The sequence below is a fragment of the Rhinoraja longicauda genome, chromosome 9, assembly GCF_053455715.1.
Source record: "Rhinoraja longicauda isolate Sanriku21f chromosome 9, sRhiLon1.1, whole genome shotgun sequence".
Lineage (NCBI taxonomy): Eukaryota > Metazoa > Chordata > Chondrichthyes > Rajiformes > Arhynchobatidae > Rhinoraja > Rhinoraja longicauda.
The window spans coordinates 30,866,301-30,882,258 of record NC_135961.1 but is presented as its reverse complement, the minus strand read 5'-3'; the positions used below and the strand labels follow the sequence as shown (position 1 = coordinate 30,882,258).

General features: G+C 39.7%; 1 protein-coding gene across 3 annotated transcripts in view; it reads right to left on the bottom strand.

Annotated features, from left to right (window-relative positions):
• Window positions 1-7,227: 7,227 nt before the first annotated feature.
• xpo5 (exportin 5) overlaps window positions 7,228-15,958 on the bottom strand; it is an 85,122-nt gene continuing 76,391 nt past the window's right edge. For all 3 annotated transcript variants that reach the window (XM_078405031.1, XM_078405030.1, XM_078405032.1), the window contains 5 exons: window positions 15,727-15,812; window positions 15,426-15,533; window positions 12,955-13,092; window positions 11,621-11,785; window positions 7,228-8,788 (listed from right to left, as the gene is read on the bottom strand). In XM_078405031.1, the coding sequence (XP_078261157.1) occupies window positions 8,633-8,788; window positions 11,621-11,785; window positions 12,955-13,092; window positions 15,426-15,533; window positions 15,727-15,812 (653 nt within the window). In that variant the 3' untranslated portion in view covers window positions 7,228-8,632. The remainder of the gene's footprint in view (window positions 8,789-11,620; window positions 11,786-12,954; window positions 13,093-15,425; window positions 15,534-15,726; window positions 15,813-15,958) is intronic.

The window sequence follows — 15,958 nt, the reverse complement described above, 5'->3', positions numbered from 1 at the left end:
CCCCCGTCCCCGCTCGCGCACGTCACTGGGCTCCGGCGGCGGCGTTCGGGGGTCGCGCGCGCGCGCCCGGTGGCCGTGGCCGACGACCGGCCTCTGTGAAGCCGAACCCTCGTACATGCCGTGATGGGTGGGGATTGAATAGGTCGTCCCTGAGCCTCAAGGAAGGGGCACGCAAGCAAGCAAGCCACACTGTCTACTAGGTGTCATTGTTGGAGAGGGTGCCAACAGATTCACAAGGATGTTCCAGGACTGGAGGACTTGCGTGATAGAGAAGTAGTGAGGCTAGGGCTTTAGTATAGGAGGTTGAGGGCTAAACTGGAGAGATTATAGGGCCCTTGCACAGTAGGTCAAAGGGTGTGACGCACGGAGTCGCTCAAGCGTTCTGGAGGACAAGCAAGCCTCCGGCATACACTTGTCAGGCCAAATCCTTGGCCATCCTTTTCTCCTTAACTCCATCGAGCCTGGCTGCACTCCCTGTCTCCATTGTCTTCCAATTCCAGCATTTAAGTGAGCTGATTTAAATCCCTCCACCACTGGTATCCATAACCTTAAAAGCTTTGCAGGAATATATTTTGAAATCTAACCAGAGCCACTGCAGTTGGTCTCCTGGAAACCAAAGCAAGGAAATGGAACTGCAATTGGTCTGGAAACCAAAGCAAGAAACTATTAAGTTTTAAAAAGTGCTGGAGTAACTCAGCAAGTAACATAGAAAATAGGTGCAGGAGGCCATTTGGCCCTTCAAGCCAGCACCGCCATTCATTGTGTTCATGGCTGATCATCTACAATCAGTAACCTGTGCCTGCCTTCTCCCCATATACCTTGATTCCATTAGCCCCTAGAGCTCTATCTAACTCTCTTAATTGGCTCTCTCAGTGAATTGGCTTCCACTGCCTTCTGTGGCAGAGAATTCAACAAATTCACAACTCTCTGGGTGAAAAAGTTTCTTCTTGCCTCAGTTTTAAATGGCCTCCCCTTTATTCTTAGGCAGCAACCCGGGAGAACAAATACAGGTGATGTTTTGAGCAGGGACACTTCAGATCAGTCTGAAGAAGGGTTCCAACCCGAAACGTTGCCTATCCACGTTCTTCAGGGAATGCCATCTGAACTGCTGAATTATTCTGGCATACGTGTCTTTCTCTGGTATAAACCAGCATCTGCAGTTCCTTGTTTTTACAAGCCTCAAAGAATAATGATTTGGGAGTTCTGCAGCTGGTATCTGGCTTATCATCTGTCATCAAAAGAGCATCTTAAACTTAAATATAGTCCACCATAGAAAGAGGTCCCAAAGAACGATACGACAAATGGCACAAAATAACACAAGGACAAATTAGTCCACATAATCAATGAGTAAGGGTAGGGAGAATGTAGGAAAGAAGTTGCTGGGGGTAATGGAGAAAATACCAGAGCTCAGAGCCAGAGCAGAGAGAACCATATTCCACAAGTCATTTCCAGAAAGGTGGAAACAAAATAGAAAAATTGAATAAAAAAAGGTCTGCTTCACAAGGAGAGACATATTGAGGAATATATCCTGTCTATTTTCAGCTATATGATGAATTATTTACTTTGATACGAAGAATTAAAACAAAAACACATTTATTTAGAAAATGTTAACATTCTGCTAGATATCACTAACGAGTTACAAGAGTGCTGATGCAAAAAACATAGAAAATTAAAATGCTGTATGTCAAATGGTGTTTTAGCCTTTATTTCCAAAAGGAAAAAGAAAACAGAATTTGAAACAAAAAATAAAGAATAGTGAGAACACTCAGCAGTCAAGTAGCATTTCATAGAATCAGAGAGGAATATAGCACCAAACAGGCTTTTTGCCCCATCATGTCCTGCCAATCAACAACATCCTAGCTATTTTAATCTCATCTACAGTACTTCATTTATAGTATTTTATGCCTTGGCAATTCAAATGTTCATCCAGCCCTGTCTAATGTCTCTCTCTGACAATAACCAACATTGTATCCTCCATGGAGGTCAAGCCTTGCAGGAGTCTCTCCCATTTTCATTAGTTCTTGCTACCTCTAATTGCAGAAACTTGTCTTCTACAAGAATGAGGAAGTGTTGTGGACTATACTGGGTGGTCAGATTGACATGGTTCAACAGTGTATGCATGTTGTGGTATGTAGCATGAGGTTTGCAGCTGTACTAAGTTTATTGGCATGGTGTTAAGCAGCCTGATGTGATGAAGCACTGTAATTATGTGCTGCCATTCATAAAGATTTTGGTTGGGACTGAGGTGTTGCAAGTTTCGTGGCGATTTTGGCTTCAGAGTCTCTGGCAAAATTCTGGCAAAAAAAACGACAATTCAACGGCTGCTGGGACCGAAGACGGTCCCGCTGTACTGGCAGCCATAGTAAGTGCTTGCCTCCAGTACACCGCTTGTCCTCCAGAAGGCGTTGCGTGGCAACTTTACGGGTAAGGGGTCGTGACCTCACCGCCATGCAAGAGCCTTATACAAAACCACAAGGTCACTGGTCAGTCTTTTCCCTGCGGTAAAATAATCTAAAACTAAAGGACATATATTTTAAGGGGTCCTAAAGTAAGCTTACCTCTCTCTCCCCTCCCCCCAATCAGGGTGATAAATAAATTAAACGACCTGATCGAGGAAGTGGTACAGTTAGTTACAATTACTTCTGAACAGGTATACCTAAAGGAAAAGTAGAGAGGAATATAGGCCAAAGGCAGAATAATGGGACTAGTTTAGGTAGGTACCTTGGTCAACATGGACTTATGTGATGTATAACTATGCCAAGCTGAATGCTCTTTCTTCATTTTGAGTGATTAAGGGCCAGAAATTCCAACAAACCAGTGAGAATATTACACTTTTTGGAAGTTTTGAGAATTGCAATGATCCATGTGCAAGTTAGAATTAAAAACAGAAAATGTTGGTAAAACTGGTCAAGCATTTGTGCAAGAAAAACAATCAACTTTTTAGAAACCAGGAACTGCAGATGCTGGTTTACAAAAAAAATGTGCTAAAGTAACAGCCAGTCAGGCAGCCCATCTCTGGAGAACATGAATAGGTGAGGTTTTGGGTCAGGATTCTTCTGACCAATTGTGGTGGTGGGGGTAGGGAGGAAGAAAGTTGGAAGAGAGGGGCAGGACAAAGCCTGGCAATAGGTGGATACAAGTGATTCTACATCAGAACTGAGAAAGAAAAACAAGTGTGTCCTGATAGCAGAAAAGATGGAGCTGGTAATGGGTTGAATAAAGGGAATTTCTTTGAAAGGGTGAAATAATGTAGCTGTTAAGACGCAGTTAAACTTCAAGGAGGGTGGAATATACAACTGAAAAGATTGGAAGAGTGCAAAGGCAGGCTTATCCTAGCACAAACAGGGAGAAAGAAAAGTACACAAAGTGCTGGAGTAACTCAGCACGTCAGTGTCTCTGGAGAACATGGATAGGTGACACTTCACGTCAAGACCCTTCTTCAGATCCAACCCAAAATGTCACCTACACATGTTCACTAGTGATGCCACTTGATCTGCCGAGTTACTCAATGTTTGGTGTCTTTTTTCATAAACCAGCATCTGCAATTATTTGTGTTTCCAAAAAATGTACAAGCTATCTGAAGTTGGAGAATTTGATTGATTCCTGCAATGTGCCCAGTCAACAAGGTATTGTTCCTCGAGCTTCCTTTGGACCTCACAATAGTGCAGGAGGCCAGAGAGGAATGACATATTAAAGAGCAGGCAACCAGAAACACAGGGTCATGACTTCAGAGTGAGCACAGGTGCTCTGCAATTATCCAATCTATTTGGATTCTCGTTACAGGAGGCCACATTGTGAACAACAAATATAGGGCAATTTATTGTAGCTTCACCTAGAAAGATTGTTTCGATGTCTGGCTGGGGGCAGGGGGATGGAAGTGCAATCCAGTGTTACTAAGACAGCAATCCCATCAAAATGCTTGGAGAGAAGGGAAGAGTGTCTGGTGGTGGAATCTTATTGGTGGGCATTGCAAAGGATGATTATTGAAAGTGGAGGCTGATAGGGTGGAAGGTAAAATCCATAATAACTGTTCTTGTATTGCCTGAGGAAAAGGATGGAACCAGATGTCTGGGAAAATGTTCTGGAACACCGGAGGTTGCAGGAAGAACTGACGACCTGCGTGGGTTTTCTCCGAGATCTTCGGTTTCCTCCCACACTCCAAAGACGTACAGGTATGTAGGTTAATTGGCTGGGTAAATGTAAAAATTGTCCCTAGTGGGTGTAGGATAGTGTTAATGTGCGGGGATCACTGGGCGGCACGGACTTGGAGGGCCGAAAAGGCCTGTTTCCGGCTGTATATATATGATATGATATGATAAGTATATAAAGTTATGAGAGGCCTAGATAGGGTGGACAGTCAGAACCTTTCTCCTAGAATGGGAATAATCAAATACAAGAAGGAATACCTTTATGGTGAGAGTAGCAAAGTGTAAAGATCTGCAGGACAGGTTTTTAAAAAAGAGGGTAGTGAGTGCCTAGAACGTGCTGCCAGGGATGGTAGTCGAGGCAGATCCAATAGTGGACTTTTATTATGATATATGGATATGCAGGAATGGAGTGATATGGATTATATGCAGGCAAATAAGAGTTGGTCTTGGAATCGTATTCAGCCCAGACATTGTGAGCCAAAGGACCTGTTCTTGTGTTGTACTATGTTCTATATGTTATACAAAGATGGGATGCAGTCAAGGGCTCTGCTTATCATCGCAAAGAAATAGCCATGGTTAAGGAAGGAGAAAGACATTTCAAAAGCAGAATGTTGAGACCAAGATTTGCTTCCAAGATAAATATTAGCAGGCTATTTAATCATGGACCAGGCAGCATAATGTAGGGCAGACTTGGAGCTTAGAGATGCAAGTCTGTTTTTCAAAACCAACTTTTGTTTACTCTAAACAAAAATGAATTGCCGTAATAACTGGTTGACAGTTACATTTCACCGTATCTACATTATAAAGATGGTATACAATCTTGTATAAATTTTACACAGTATTTCTTCCACTACATAGCACAAACAATTGTGTTTAAAGAATTTAGACATAAACCTGTACCATACAGAGTATATGTACCAAGTTATGTACAGGTTAGTGCCCTCCATAATGTTTGGGACAAAGACCCATCATTTATTTATTTGCCTCTGTACTCCACAATTTGAGATTTGTAATTGAAAAAAATTTCACATGGTTAAAGTGCTTATTAAAGGGGATTTTTATACATTTTGGTTTCACCATGTAGAAATTACAGCTGTGTTTATACATAGTTCCCCCCATTTCAGGGCACCATAATGTTTGGGACACAGCAATGTCATGTAAATGAAAGTGGTCATGATTAGTATTTTGTTGCATATCCTTTGCACGCAATGACTGCTTGAAGTCTGCGATTCGTGGACATCACGAGTTAGTTGCTGGATGTCTTCTCTGGTGCTCTGCCAGGCCTGAATTGCAGCCATCTTTAGCTTATGCTTGTTTTGGGGGCTAGTCTCCTTCAATATTCTCTTCAGCATAGAAATGGCATGCTCAATTGGGTTCAGATCGAGTGATTAACTTGGCCACATAAGAATTGACCGTTTTTTAGCTTTGAAAAACTACTTTGTTGCTTCAGCAGTATTTTAGGATCATTGTCTTGCTGTAGAATGAACCACCGGCCAATGAGTTTTAAGGTATTTGTTTGAACTTGAGCAGATAGGATGTCAGAATTCATTATGCTACTACCATCAGCAGTTGTATCATCAATGAAGATGTGAGCCAGTACTTTCAGCAGCCATACATGCCCAGGCCATAACACCCCCACCAGTTTTACAGATGAGGTGGTATGCTTTGGATCTTGGGCAATTCCTTCTCCTCCAAACTTTGTCTTGCCATCACTCTGATATAAGTTAATCTTCATCTTATCTGTCCACAAGACCTTTTTCCAGAATTGTAGTTGCTCTTTTAAGTACTTCTTGGCAAACTATAACCTGGCCATCCTATTTTTGCTGCTAACCAGTGGTTTGCACCTTGCAGTGTAGCCTCTGTATTTCTGTTCATGAAATCTTCTGCGGACAGTGGTCATTGACAAATCCACACCTGACTCTAAGAGTGTTTCTAAACTGTCGGACAGGTGTTTGGGGATTTTTCTTTATTATAGAGAATTCTTCTGTCATCAGCTGTGGAGGTCTTCCTTGGCCTGCCAGTCCCTTTGCGATTAGTAAGCTCACCAGTGCTCTCTTTCTTCTTAATGATGTTCCACAAAGTTGATTTTGGTAAGCCTAGGGTTTGGCTTATGTCTCAAGTTTTATTCTTGTTTCTCAGTCTCATAATGGCTTCTTTGACTTTCATTGACACAACATTCTTTGGTCCTCATGTTGATAAACAGCAATAAAAGTTTCCAAAGGTGATGGAAAGGCTGGAGAAAAGACTAGGTGCTGCGAGCTCCCTTGTACCTGCATTAAGGAGGCATTTAAACACGCCTGAGCAATTACCAACACCTGTGAAGCCATGTGTCCCAAACATTATGGTGCCCTGAAATGGAGGGGATTATGTATAAACACTGCTGTAATTTCTACATGGTGAAACCAAAATGTATAAAAATGGCCTTTATTAAAATCTGACAATGTGCACTTTAACCACATGTGCTTTTTTTCAATTACAAATCTCAAATTGTGGAGTACAGAGGCAAATAAATAAATGATGGGTCTTTGTCCCAAATATTATGGAGGGCACTGTATATCTTAACCCATTTCTACACCTTATCCCCATATCCTGCAGACTACAAGGGATTAGTTATTCATTAGTTATTCTTTTCTTACAATCTTGTATTGCACAAAAAAGTTATTGAAGTGTTTACCAGGATGAAGAACAAATATAGAATTCTCAAAATGTAGGGACAAATTTAAATATGTGTGGGTGGTAGTGAGATGGGTGGGGAGAAGAATATCACAGAATTTACAACTTCCTCATCTGTAATAAATTACAATGGTAAATTCAACATACAAAGTGTTTTGGAATGTTTGTTCAGTGTGGGCTGCATAGAACAAGAACATTAAAACAGCCATAAATTCAGCCATGCGCTTTTCTGCTAAAAACAGCCATCTGCTTTTCTGCCTACATCAGCTGGACTTGTTGCAAATCATTATCCAAAGTTCTCACTCAAATTATTTATTGATATCAAGGCCAGGAAAAAAAGTGCACATTGTCTATGATTCATTTTATTGAAATAAAAATTAAAGCAAAAGACAGTATTTTCTTCTGGTTCATTATCATTCCTGTATTTGAACTTGAAAAATATCATTAAAAGTCAGTTTTGTCGCATTTCATGGCGCCTGACTCAAAAGGAGCATTGTAGGCTATCAATTCGTTTTAAAGCCAGATCAGAGATTAAAAATTACCCTCAGGAAACATGCAACACAATTGCTGGTGAGGTATAAATAAAAAGCAAAGCAACTTAACATGCCATGTTGCAGACATGAACAGGTTTCAAAGTTTAAGACTTAATGCTCTTTTAAAGTTGGCACTTCCATTTAAAACATGGGAAGGCAAGTAGGGAAAAGGAACCAAATGTTGACGCGTTCTGTTAAAAAAATTATATTAATTTTCATTTGGGTTAACGTTTTCAATATACAGATCATAATATTCATTGCAGTAATGGGAATTAGCACCATTTGTACTTCCAAAAGTGAACAGTTTTTCATTTAATAATGGTATGCCAAAGAGAAGATAATACGTTAATTAAACTGAATATTGGCACGGTTTTAATCGATAAGTGAGTTCAGATGATAGGTACTACACAGCTGGGAAAATTAATAAAGAAAAATCGTGAAGACTTGGTCTCCATTGCAGCCACCATAAAAGACTCTTCCACAAGAATTCTTGGAACAAAAACAACCATTGCTTTAATGTTAATTTCCAGTTTGTTTTCAAAATCTACATTTAAAACACATGAAAGTGTGAGGTGATAATGTTAAACAAAAGCTAAGAAACATTTCAAAATGAAGTTACTGGTTCCCATTATTTTCTGCTTCTGAATTCATAAGACTCGATTTAAAAAAAATCAATCTTCTGCAATAACATGGGTCTGGTTCTCTTGACATGCATTAAAGATAAACTTTCATACACAAAACTGGACAGACACGTTTAATATTAAACAATGGCATACAAAATATTTTAACAAAACTTCAATGTATTCTGATTTTGTTTTTAAATACAGCGAGCACAGACATTGTCAGGATACAACACTTGGAAAATGGATTGCTGCAAACCCAATCTACGAATTCAATTTTTAAAAGGTTAAGGCATTTCATAACAATATACCACAATCAGTTTATAGTTCTTTCCACCACAGAATGCATTACAAAGTTTATTCAGATTGGATAGTAGAATAAATGGTGGAAATGTCTTTTTGTGGGGGCTTAACTTTCACCATCAGCAATCAACTAAGTAATTAGCAGAAATATCTGGCTACCAAATTGTTATAGTTGGCTTCATGAAAGTATTTTTCAGTTGAGCAGTCATCTTAAAGTTGCCATTTGATGCTAATTTCCACTATGTTAATGTTGATAACACCTTACAACTAAAGACAGACTACAAGTTAAAATCAACATAAAAGGTCCATTTTTTTCCCCAATAAGCAAGAGTGGAAGTAATAGAGTTCATACTCTTTATATGTCCTGAGCTCTTGGATCAAAGAGTGGAGCAAGAATATTATCTTCAGTCGTTTCTTCTATTGGTGTAGTAGGCTGTGGTTTCGGTTTCTTGAAAAGAGTGGGCAAGTTTTTGATATGCACTTCTTTTTTGAACTTCTGCCCAAGTGGTTTCTGAAAAGGACAGAAGTTAGTAAAACAAAGCCATTTAAATGAATTAAAGAAATGGGTGAAGATTAATTGTGCACAAAGATCAATTTCAAGTACAAGATGCAAAATCAGATGTGGAAGAAAGGCTACATGTGGTTATCCCTCAAATAGGGTTTAAAAATATTATTTCTATCGAGTAGAGAAGGATGTGTGTAGGAAGGAACAACAGGTGCTGGTTTAAGCCGAAGATAGACACAAAATGCTGGAGTAACTTAACAGCTCAGGCAGCATCTCTGGAGAGAAGGAATGGGTGAAGTTTCAGGTCAGGACCCTTCTTCAGAGTCAGTGGATGGGGAGGGGGAAGATACAGAGATAAGTGTACGGTGTGAGAACGAGACATCAAAAAGTGGTGAAGCTCAAGGAAAATGTAGAATAGAGCATTTGAGCTAGTGCAAGGTAACAACAAAGCAAACAGATAAACTATAATCAGGGACAGTCAGACTGGTCAGAGAACTGAGAAGGGGGAGGGATGGAGAGAGAGGTAAAGCAAGGGTTACTTGAAATTAGAGTAGTCAATATTCATACTGCTGGGATGTAAGCTGCCCAAGTGAAATAAGAGGTGCTGTTCCTCCAATTTGCACTGGGCCTCTCTATAACAATGGAGGAGGCCTATGACAGAAAGGTCAGTGCTTAGCAAACGGGAGATCAGGTTGGTTTAGGCGGACTGAGGGGTGTTCAGTGAAACGATCGCCGAGCCTGCGCTTGGTCTCGCCGATATATAGTTCACATCTGGAACAGTAGATGAGGTTGGAAGAGATAAACGTGAACCTCTGCCTCACCTGAAGACTGTCGGGGTCCTTGGACGGAGTCGAGGGAAGAGGTATGGACAGGATATGTTACTAGTTTACATTGAATTCTAATACTAGTCATCATTTGAGTAAAATCTCAAATCTAGGACTAAATCATAAACTTAAGAGATCTTAACGAGCATCACATTCATTGAATTACTTGTGAAATGCAATCACCATTGTAGGATACAGCATCTCATAAATCACATGGCGAACAACTCAGTCCAAAGAACACATTCTACATGCAAGTGCTGCCGAATAGCTTTTGTTACTACCTAAAAATGTAACTTATGTTGATCAAGCACTACAAACAAGTACAAGCTTATTGATATAGACTGATTATCTTGACATGATCAGTCAGAGGATAAAATGATTTTGTAGTTTGAAACTTATGGGGCAGATCAACATATTGGTTTTTTTGATGTGCAGAAGTGTGATTTTACATTTGCACAATGCAAATAAGAGAATATTAATAGGAACAAGACACAAATCAAGACTGTGGCAGAATACCCATCACTTGCCTCAATGAGCTCAACTCCACAACATTTAAGCGCAACACCTTCCAGAACACGGTAAACCACTTAACTGGTACACCATCCACCATTAATTGCAGTGGATCAATATGTGCCATCTATTACATGCACTATATTCATCTAGGCAATTCAGCAACAGAGAAATGGATGCCGAGGTGGGGAGGGGGAGGGAGGGAATTGGGAGATGCAGAAAGGGAAGAAAAAAGGTAAAATCTATTGGTCGTTTAGAAAAATGAATGCAGCTAGCTGAAAATACAGCAATGAAAGCTCGTGAATATCAAAAGGTACATCTGAGTGCAAAGATGTAAAGTCAAAGAGACTGAAATTACCAGGTTTGGAAGTGAAATAATAAAAAAAGTTGGATATCAGATGCAAGATTGGAATGGCCATTTACTTGAAATTACCGATTTCAGTGTGGCGTCAGGAAGGTTGTTATACAAGTCATAGATCATAAGACATAGGAGTAGAATTAGGCCATTCAGCCCATCATCTCCGCCATTCAACCAAGGCAGATTTTTTTTCCCTCAACCCCATTCTTGTTCCTTCTCGCCATAACCTTTTGACACTCTTACTAATCAAGAACCTATCAATCTCCACTTTATATTTACCTAATGACTTGGCCTCTACAGCCACCTGTGGCAATGAATTCCACATTCACTTAGTTTGTACAGGAAGATGGCATGAAAATGGAAGTAGTTACTGGTACAGACAGATCAGTGAATTACAAAATGTCCTGAGGAAACTTTACTTCAGAACGCTGAAAGGAAACGTGTTCACCTGATTGGTTTCCATTTTCCTTGTTTTTAACAAGGTACACATGGTATTTTGCTAGACACAAGGAACTACAGATGTTGCAGTGTCTGGGTCCCAACCCAAAACGTCACCAATCCATGTTCTCCAGAGATGCTGCTTGATTGCTGAGTTACTCCAGCACTATGTCCTTTTATGGTATTTTGTTTGTGGATTATCAACTTGGTATCCATTTTCCTCATCACATCACAAATTCTAGCAACACTGCCCCAAATCAAGATGGATCCCATGGGATAAAGATTCCTACAATTCCTATTATTCCAGAAATAACAGCTAAATCTGTACTTTATTAAAATGATTTTTGGTTCTGTAATCTCACCCGTAAACATTTTGAATAAGATAATTACACCAAACCCCTCAGTCACAGAACATCATGGTTCTAGAATGCCATTATTTCCCTTTATCTCGTTTCAACAAAATTTTGTTTAAATACGTGGGACGATATGCAATGTAAATATTTGACAAATTCTATATCCTTTCCAGAAAATCTTTAACATTTAAAAAATAGTGAAACTATCGTCAGACCAAATCTGCACAAAATATTTTAGAGGCACTGTTAACAGACAAGCAAATGTTTTGTGAATTAATTGTCCAATTAATGTTACTTTATTAAAATATCACAACCGATGTGAAAGACTCCTTTAGGAACCAGATACATAACTTACCCCAATGCAGCCAGACAAGAGTTTCTTGAAGAGATCTTTTCTCCTTTTATCACCCATTTTATGAGATGATGGGTTCAAAAGTTTTGAATCAAATTGATCCAAAGCATCGCCAGAGATTTGAGGAACTTGCTGCATTACTGTTTTCAATTCAGGATAACGTGGCCTCTACAAGTGAAATTCAAAGATAAATTGTTTAACATTGACATTCAGAGAAGCAAAATCAATGACGTACATGGTCTTATGAGAACATGTAGAAAAGCTCCTGCTCAAACTGCACAGCAAGTTAGCACCCCGAAATAGACAATGAATCTGTGATGTGTCATGAAGATTCAACCACTCACCTCTTAACCATTCAAAATAAACTATTTAGCAGTTTTTCACCTTAAATTTCTTATTATTTCCACTTCCGTTTTTAAAAAATAAAGCCATCAAACACCTATGCAGTTTAGTATTTTGTACTACAATGAACTCCATTTCAGCACTGTAAAGAAGCTGACATGAGGAGTAAAATGCCTCAGATCCAGAGTTTCCGACTGCAGTTTTTTTGCAGACAACCCTCAATGTTTCTGCTTCCGGACTCCATGAAAGGTAAACATTTGCTTATTTAAAACTCATGAAACAGCCCATTTTCTCTAGTTCCGCTAGTGGCCAAGTTGAAATTATTTATAACACAGTGAGGATAAATGGTTAAAGGCTTGTTCCAAAGTTTTAGATTTTTTTAAATTTAGAGATAGTGCAGAAACAGGCCCTTCGGCCCACCGGGTCCGCGCTGCCCAGCGATCCCCGCACATCAACACTATCCTACACCCACTAGGGTCAATTTTTACATTTGCCCAGCCAATTAACCTACAAACCTGTACGTCTTTGGAGTGTGGGAGGAAACCGACGATCTCGGAGAAAACCCACTCAGGTCACGGGGAGAACATACAAACTCCGTACAGTACAGCACCCGTAGTCAGGACCGAATCCGAGTCTCCGGCGCTGCATTCGCTGTAAGGCAGCAACTCTACCGCTGCGCCCCTAGTTTGGGATCAATGGAAAGGACCCTTCCTATTATCAAATCTGCACTGTAATTAAAACTGTAAACCAACCTAAATTCTTATCTTAACTTTCAGAACAGGTCATCAGCTGCAGATGGTGAATCTTCTGTGTGAAAATTGACCCTACACTATTGAGTGTATGGCAAATATGTCATCCTTTTTAAAACAAACTGGAACAGAAGTATTTTATTTATTGCTGGGTGCTTAAAATAAAGCCATCCCATCCAGTCAATATAATTCATATGAAATATAAACAACATTAGAACCCACAATTTTATTTAATCAGGTGCTTACCAGTGCCTCATATATCATGAAAGCAAGATTGACCAATGCTGCAAGGCAACCTTCATGTTGCCCATGCATCTGCAGCCCTCGAAGCACACTCATGAAAAACCAACTGGTTGCATCAGAATGTAGAGTTGCAGACAGTACCTGAATGCAAAAGAAAATCCAGATTAAACATCAGGATTTATTAAAAATAAAACAGTAGCTGTTATGTGCAAAATAAATAACCAGGGATCTGATAAAAAGGGAGACCTTGAATTCAAAACTATTTCCAATTAAAAGGGCAGAATGAAAAGAAACAAATTTCATAACTGTGAACAGCACAAGGTGAAAGAAATTGTACAATTTAAACAGAATAAGAATTACTAAACCGGTCAATAAAATTGAATATCCTCTTTTAAATGGGAGTGTTTTCACGTTTGTGCAGTAGGTACTAGTTTTCATTGGAGCATAGGAAAATTACTGAAAGGTCTGGCAAAGTACACAGCCACATTGGCTGACTGACAGTGGTCAGCTGTTCAGATATCAACAGGTCTCAGATTTCTATAAATGTTCAGCCAAAGGTGGATGCCAAAGGGAGAACTGAAAGTCACATACCACAACATCTGATCTGTTCACTGTAGTACTCGCCAGTGAACCCAGATCAGGGCACCCATATGCTAAGGAGAGGAGGGGGATCTCATAGAAGCTCACCAAATAATGAAAGGCCTAATTAGAGTTGATGTGGAGAGGATGTTTCCATTAGTGGGAGATTCTGGGACCAGAAGACACGGCCTCAGAATAAAAGGACATACCCTTAGAAAGGAGATGAGGAGGAATTTCTTTAGCCATAAGGTGGCACAGCGGTCGAGTTGTTGCCTTACAGCGCCAGAGACCCAGGTTCAATTCTGACTATGTGTGCTGTCTGTATGGAGTTTGTACATTCTCCCTGTGACCTGCATGGGTTTCCTCCAGGCGCTCCACTTCCCTCCCACACTCCAAAGACATACAGATTTGTAGGTTAATTGGCTTGGTAAAATTGTAAATTGCCTCTAGTGTGTGTAGGATAGTGTTTGTGTGTGGGGATCGCTGGTCGGCATGGACTTGTTAGGCAGAAGGGCCTGTTTCCACTCTGTATCTCTCAACTGAATGAAAAAAGGGTGGTGATGGGCCTGTTACCACTCTGCTCCTGTCTTATGAACTTGCATCTGAAGAAGGGTCTCGACCTGAAACATCACCCATTCCTTCTCTCCAGAGATGCTGCCTGTCCCGCTGAGTTACTCCAACTTTTTATGTCTTGCATCTTATGAAGACTGGTTGCACTTTGCATCTGGCTGCTCAGTATTACACCAGAATACCGTGCTGGGATCACCAACCACAGAGAAAGCAGATTAACTCTTTAGTTTACCAACCAATAATTAAAAAATGCTGGCATTCAAGGCACAGTCAATCAGAATCCACACCCACTTCATGGATGCACAGACTCAGCTCAACCAGCATCTGGAAAAAATGAAGTTGGCTGGGGTTTGGAGGTGATCACCATAGGTGTGGATATGAACTGGGACAAGATAATGCAGCAAGTATTCAGATACAGACTTTAGTTTATCGTCACGTGTACAGGGGGACAGTGAAAAGCTTTTGTTGCGTGCTAACCAGTCAGCGGAAAGACTAAGCATGATAACATTTGAATATGTTGCAAGACAGACCCCCAAATCTTTACCTTATTAATTTTGACAGACATGAAGTTAACTAATGAAGTGACATCAAAATGACTACATGGATGATACTAGAGGTTGGTATAAATAATTTACTCCAGTAAATGTTTGAAACATTTGAAAATACATTGCTTGCCCAGAAAATATTTAGATAATTTGACTGAAAGCATGAAATGCCAGATGTTGAAATCAAAAATAAAAACAGAACTTGCTGTAAATACTCAATTGAAATTTGTAATTAATGAATATATCGAAAATGTTCAAAAACTGTAGAAAAGACTGCATTCTCAGGCGATTGGTTAAAGCATTAATTCTAAATTCAGAATTTTCCTTATTTTGTTCTACATAAACACACTGAGCAGCTTGGTACATCTCCAATGCAGTCTGGTTAAAGTTACATTATATGGGTCAACAGTTAGCCAATGGAGGTGGAAAACAAGGAAACACAGAAACAGACAAGTTCCCATTGCACTCTAATCACCTGCCGGGAAGAATGTACAACCGCAGCGACAGGACTAATATAATGTTCTTATATGGCAAAATAACTTGACGGCTTTTGCATTTACAAACAGATGACCATACATCAAGTGCTCACCAACACAAGGACATGGATGAAATATTAAAATATAATGGCTAAGAGCTCAAGATATTCAAAGCATTACAATGACTGTACTAAATGCAAAATTCACAAGAGGGTGGCGTAACTGCCTAAGCTTCAAGTTCTGTGGATCTCAAATTTTCAGTGTGACTAATCAAAGCCTAACAGAACACTTGGCCCATACTTGCCTGCTTGATCAATGGCCAGCAGAGTTGTAGAGTTGCTCTTTGGCACGTTATGGTGTCATTCCAAGTCACAGCACTGTAAGCAGTTGCCAACAATGCCTTACAAATTTCCTAAAAAAATTAGGAAAACCAGTCATAACGACTAACATCATAGTTAAAACCAGTTTATTCAGCAAATGCCCAATCTGCCCCAGAATCAAATCATAAAACTATCATATATTAAAAATCAAGCAGAATAAAGACAAGTTTGTAACTCCTGTTTCTCAAAACACATCCAGAAAAAAGGAAGTGCAAATTATTTTACCTCAGACTTGAGCAGGCACTTTCCTAGGTCAGTAAGTTCTTCAGACCCAACATGTGGACCATCATTTGTGTTCATCATTTCATCATCTATTGAAAAGGCTATATGTTTGATACAGTAATAACTTTACACAGTAAATTCAATACTGTTGTATATATTCAGGAAGAGGCACAAGAGTCACTATGACTTAAAGCATTTATATTTAAAGAAAGCAGTTGCTTGTTTCAGTCATAGA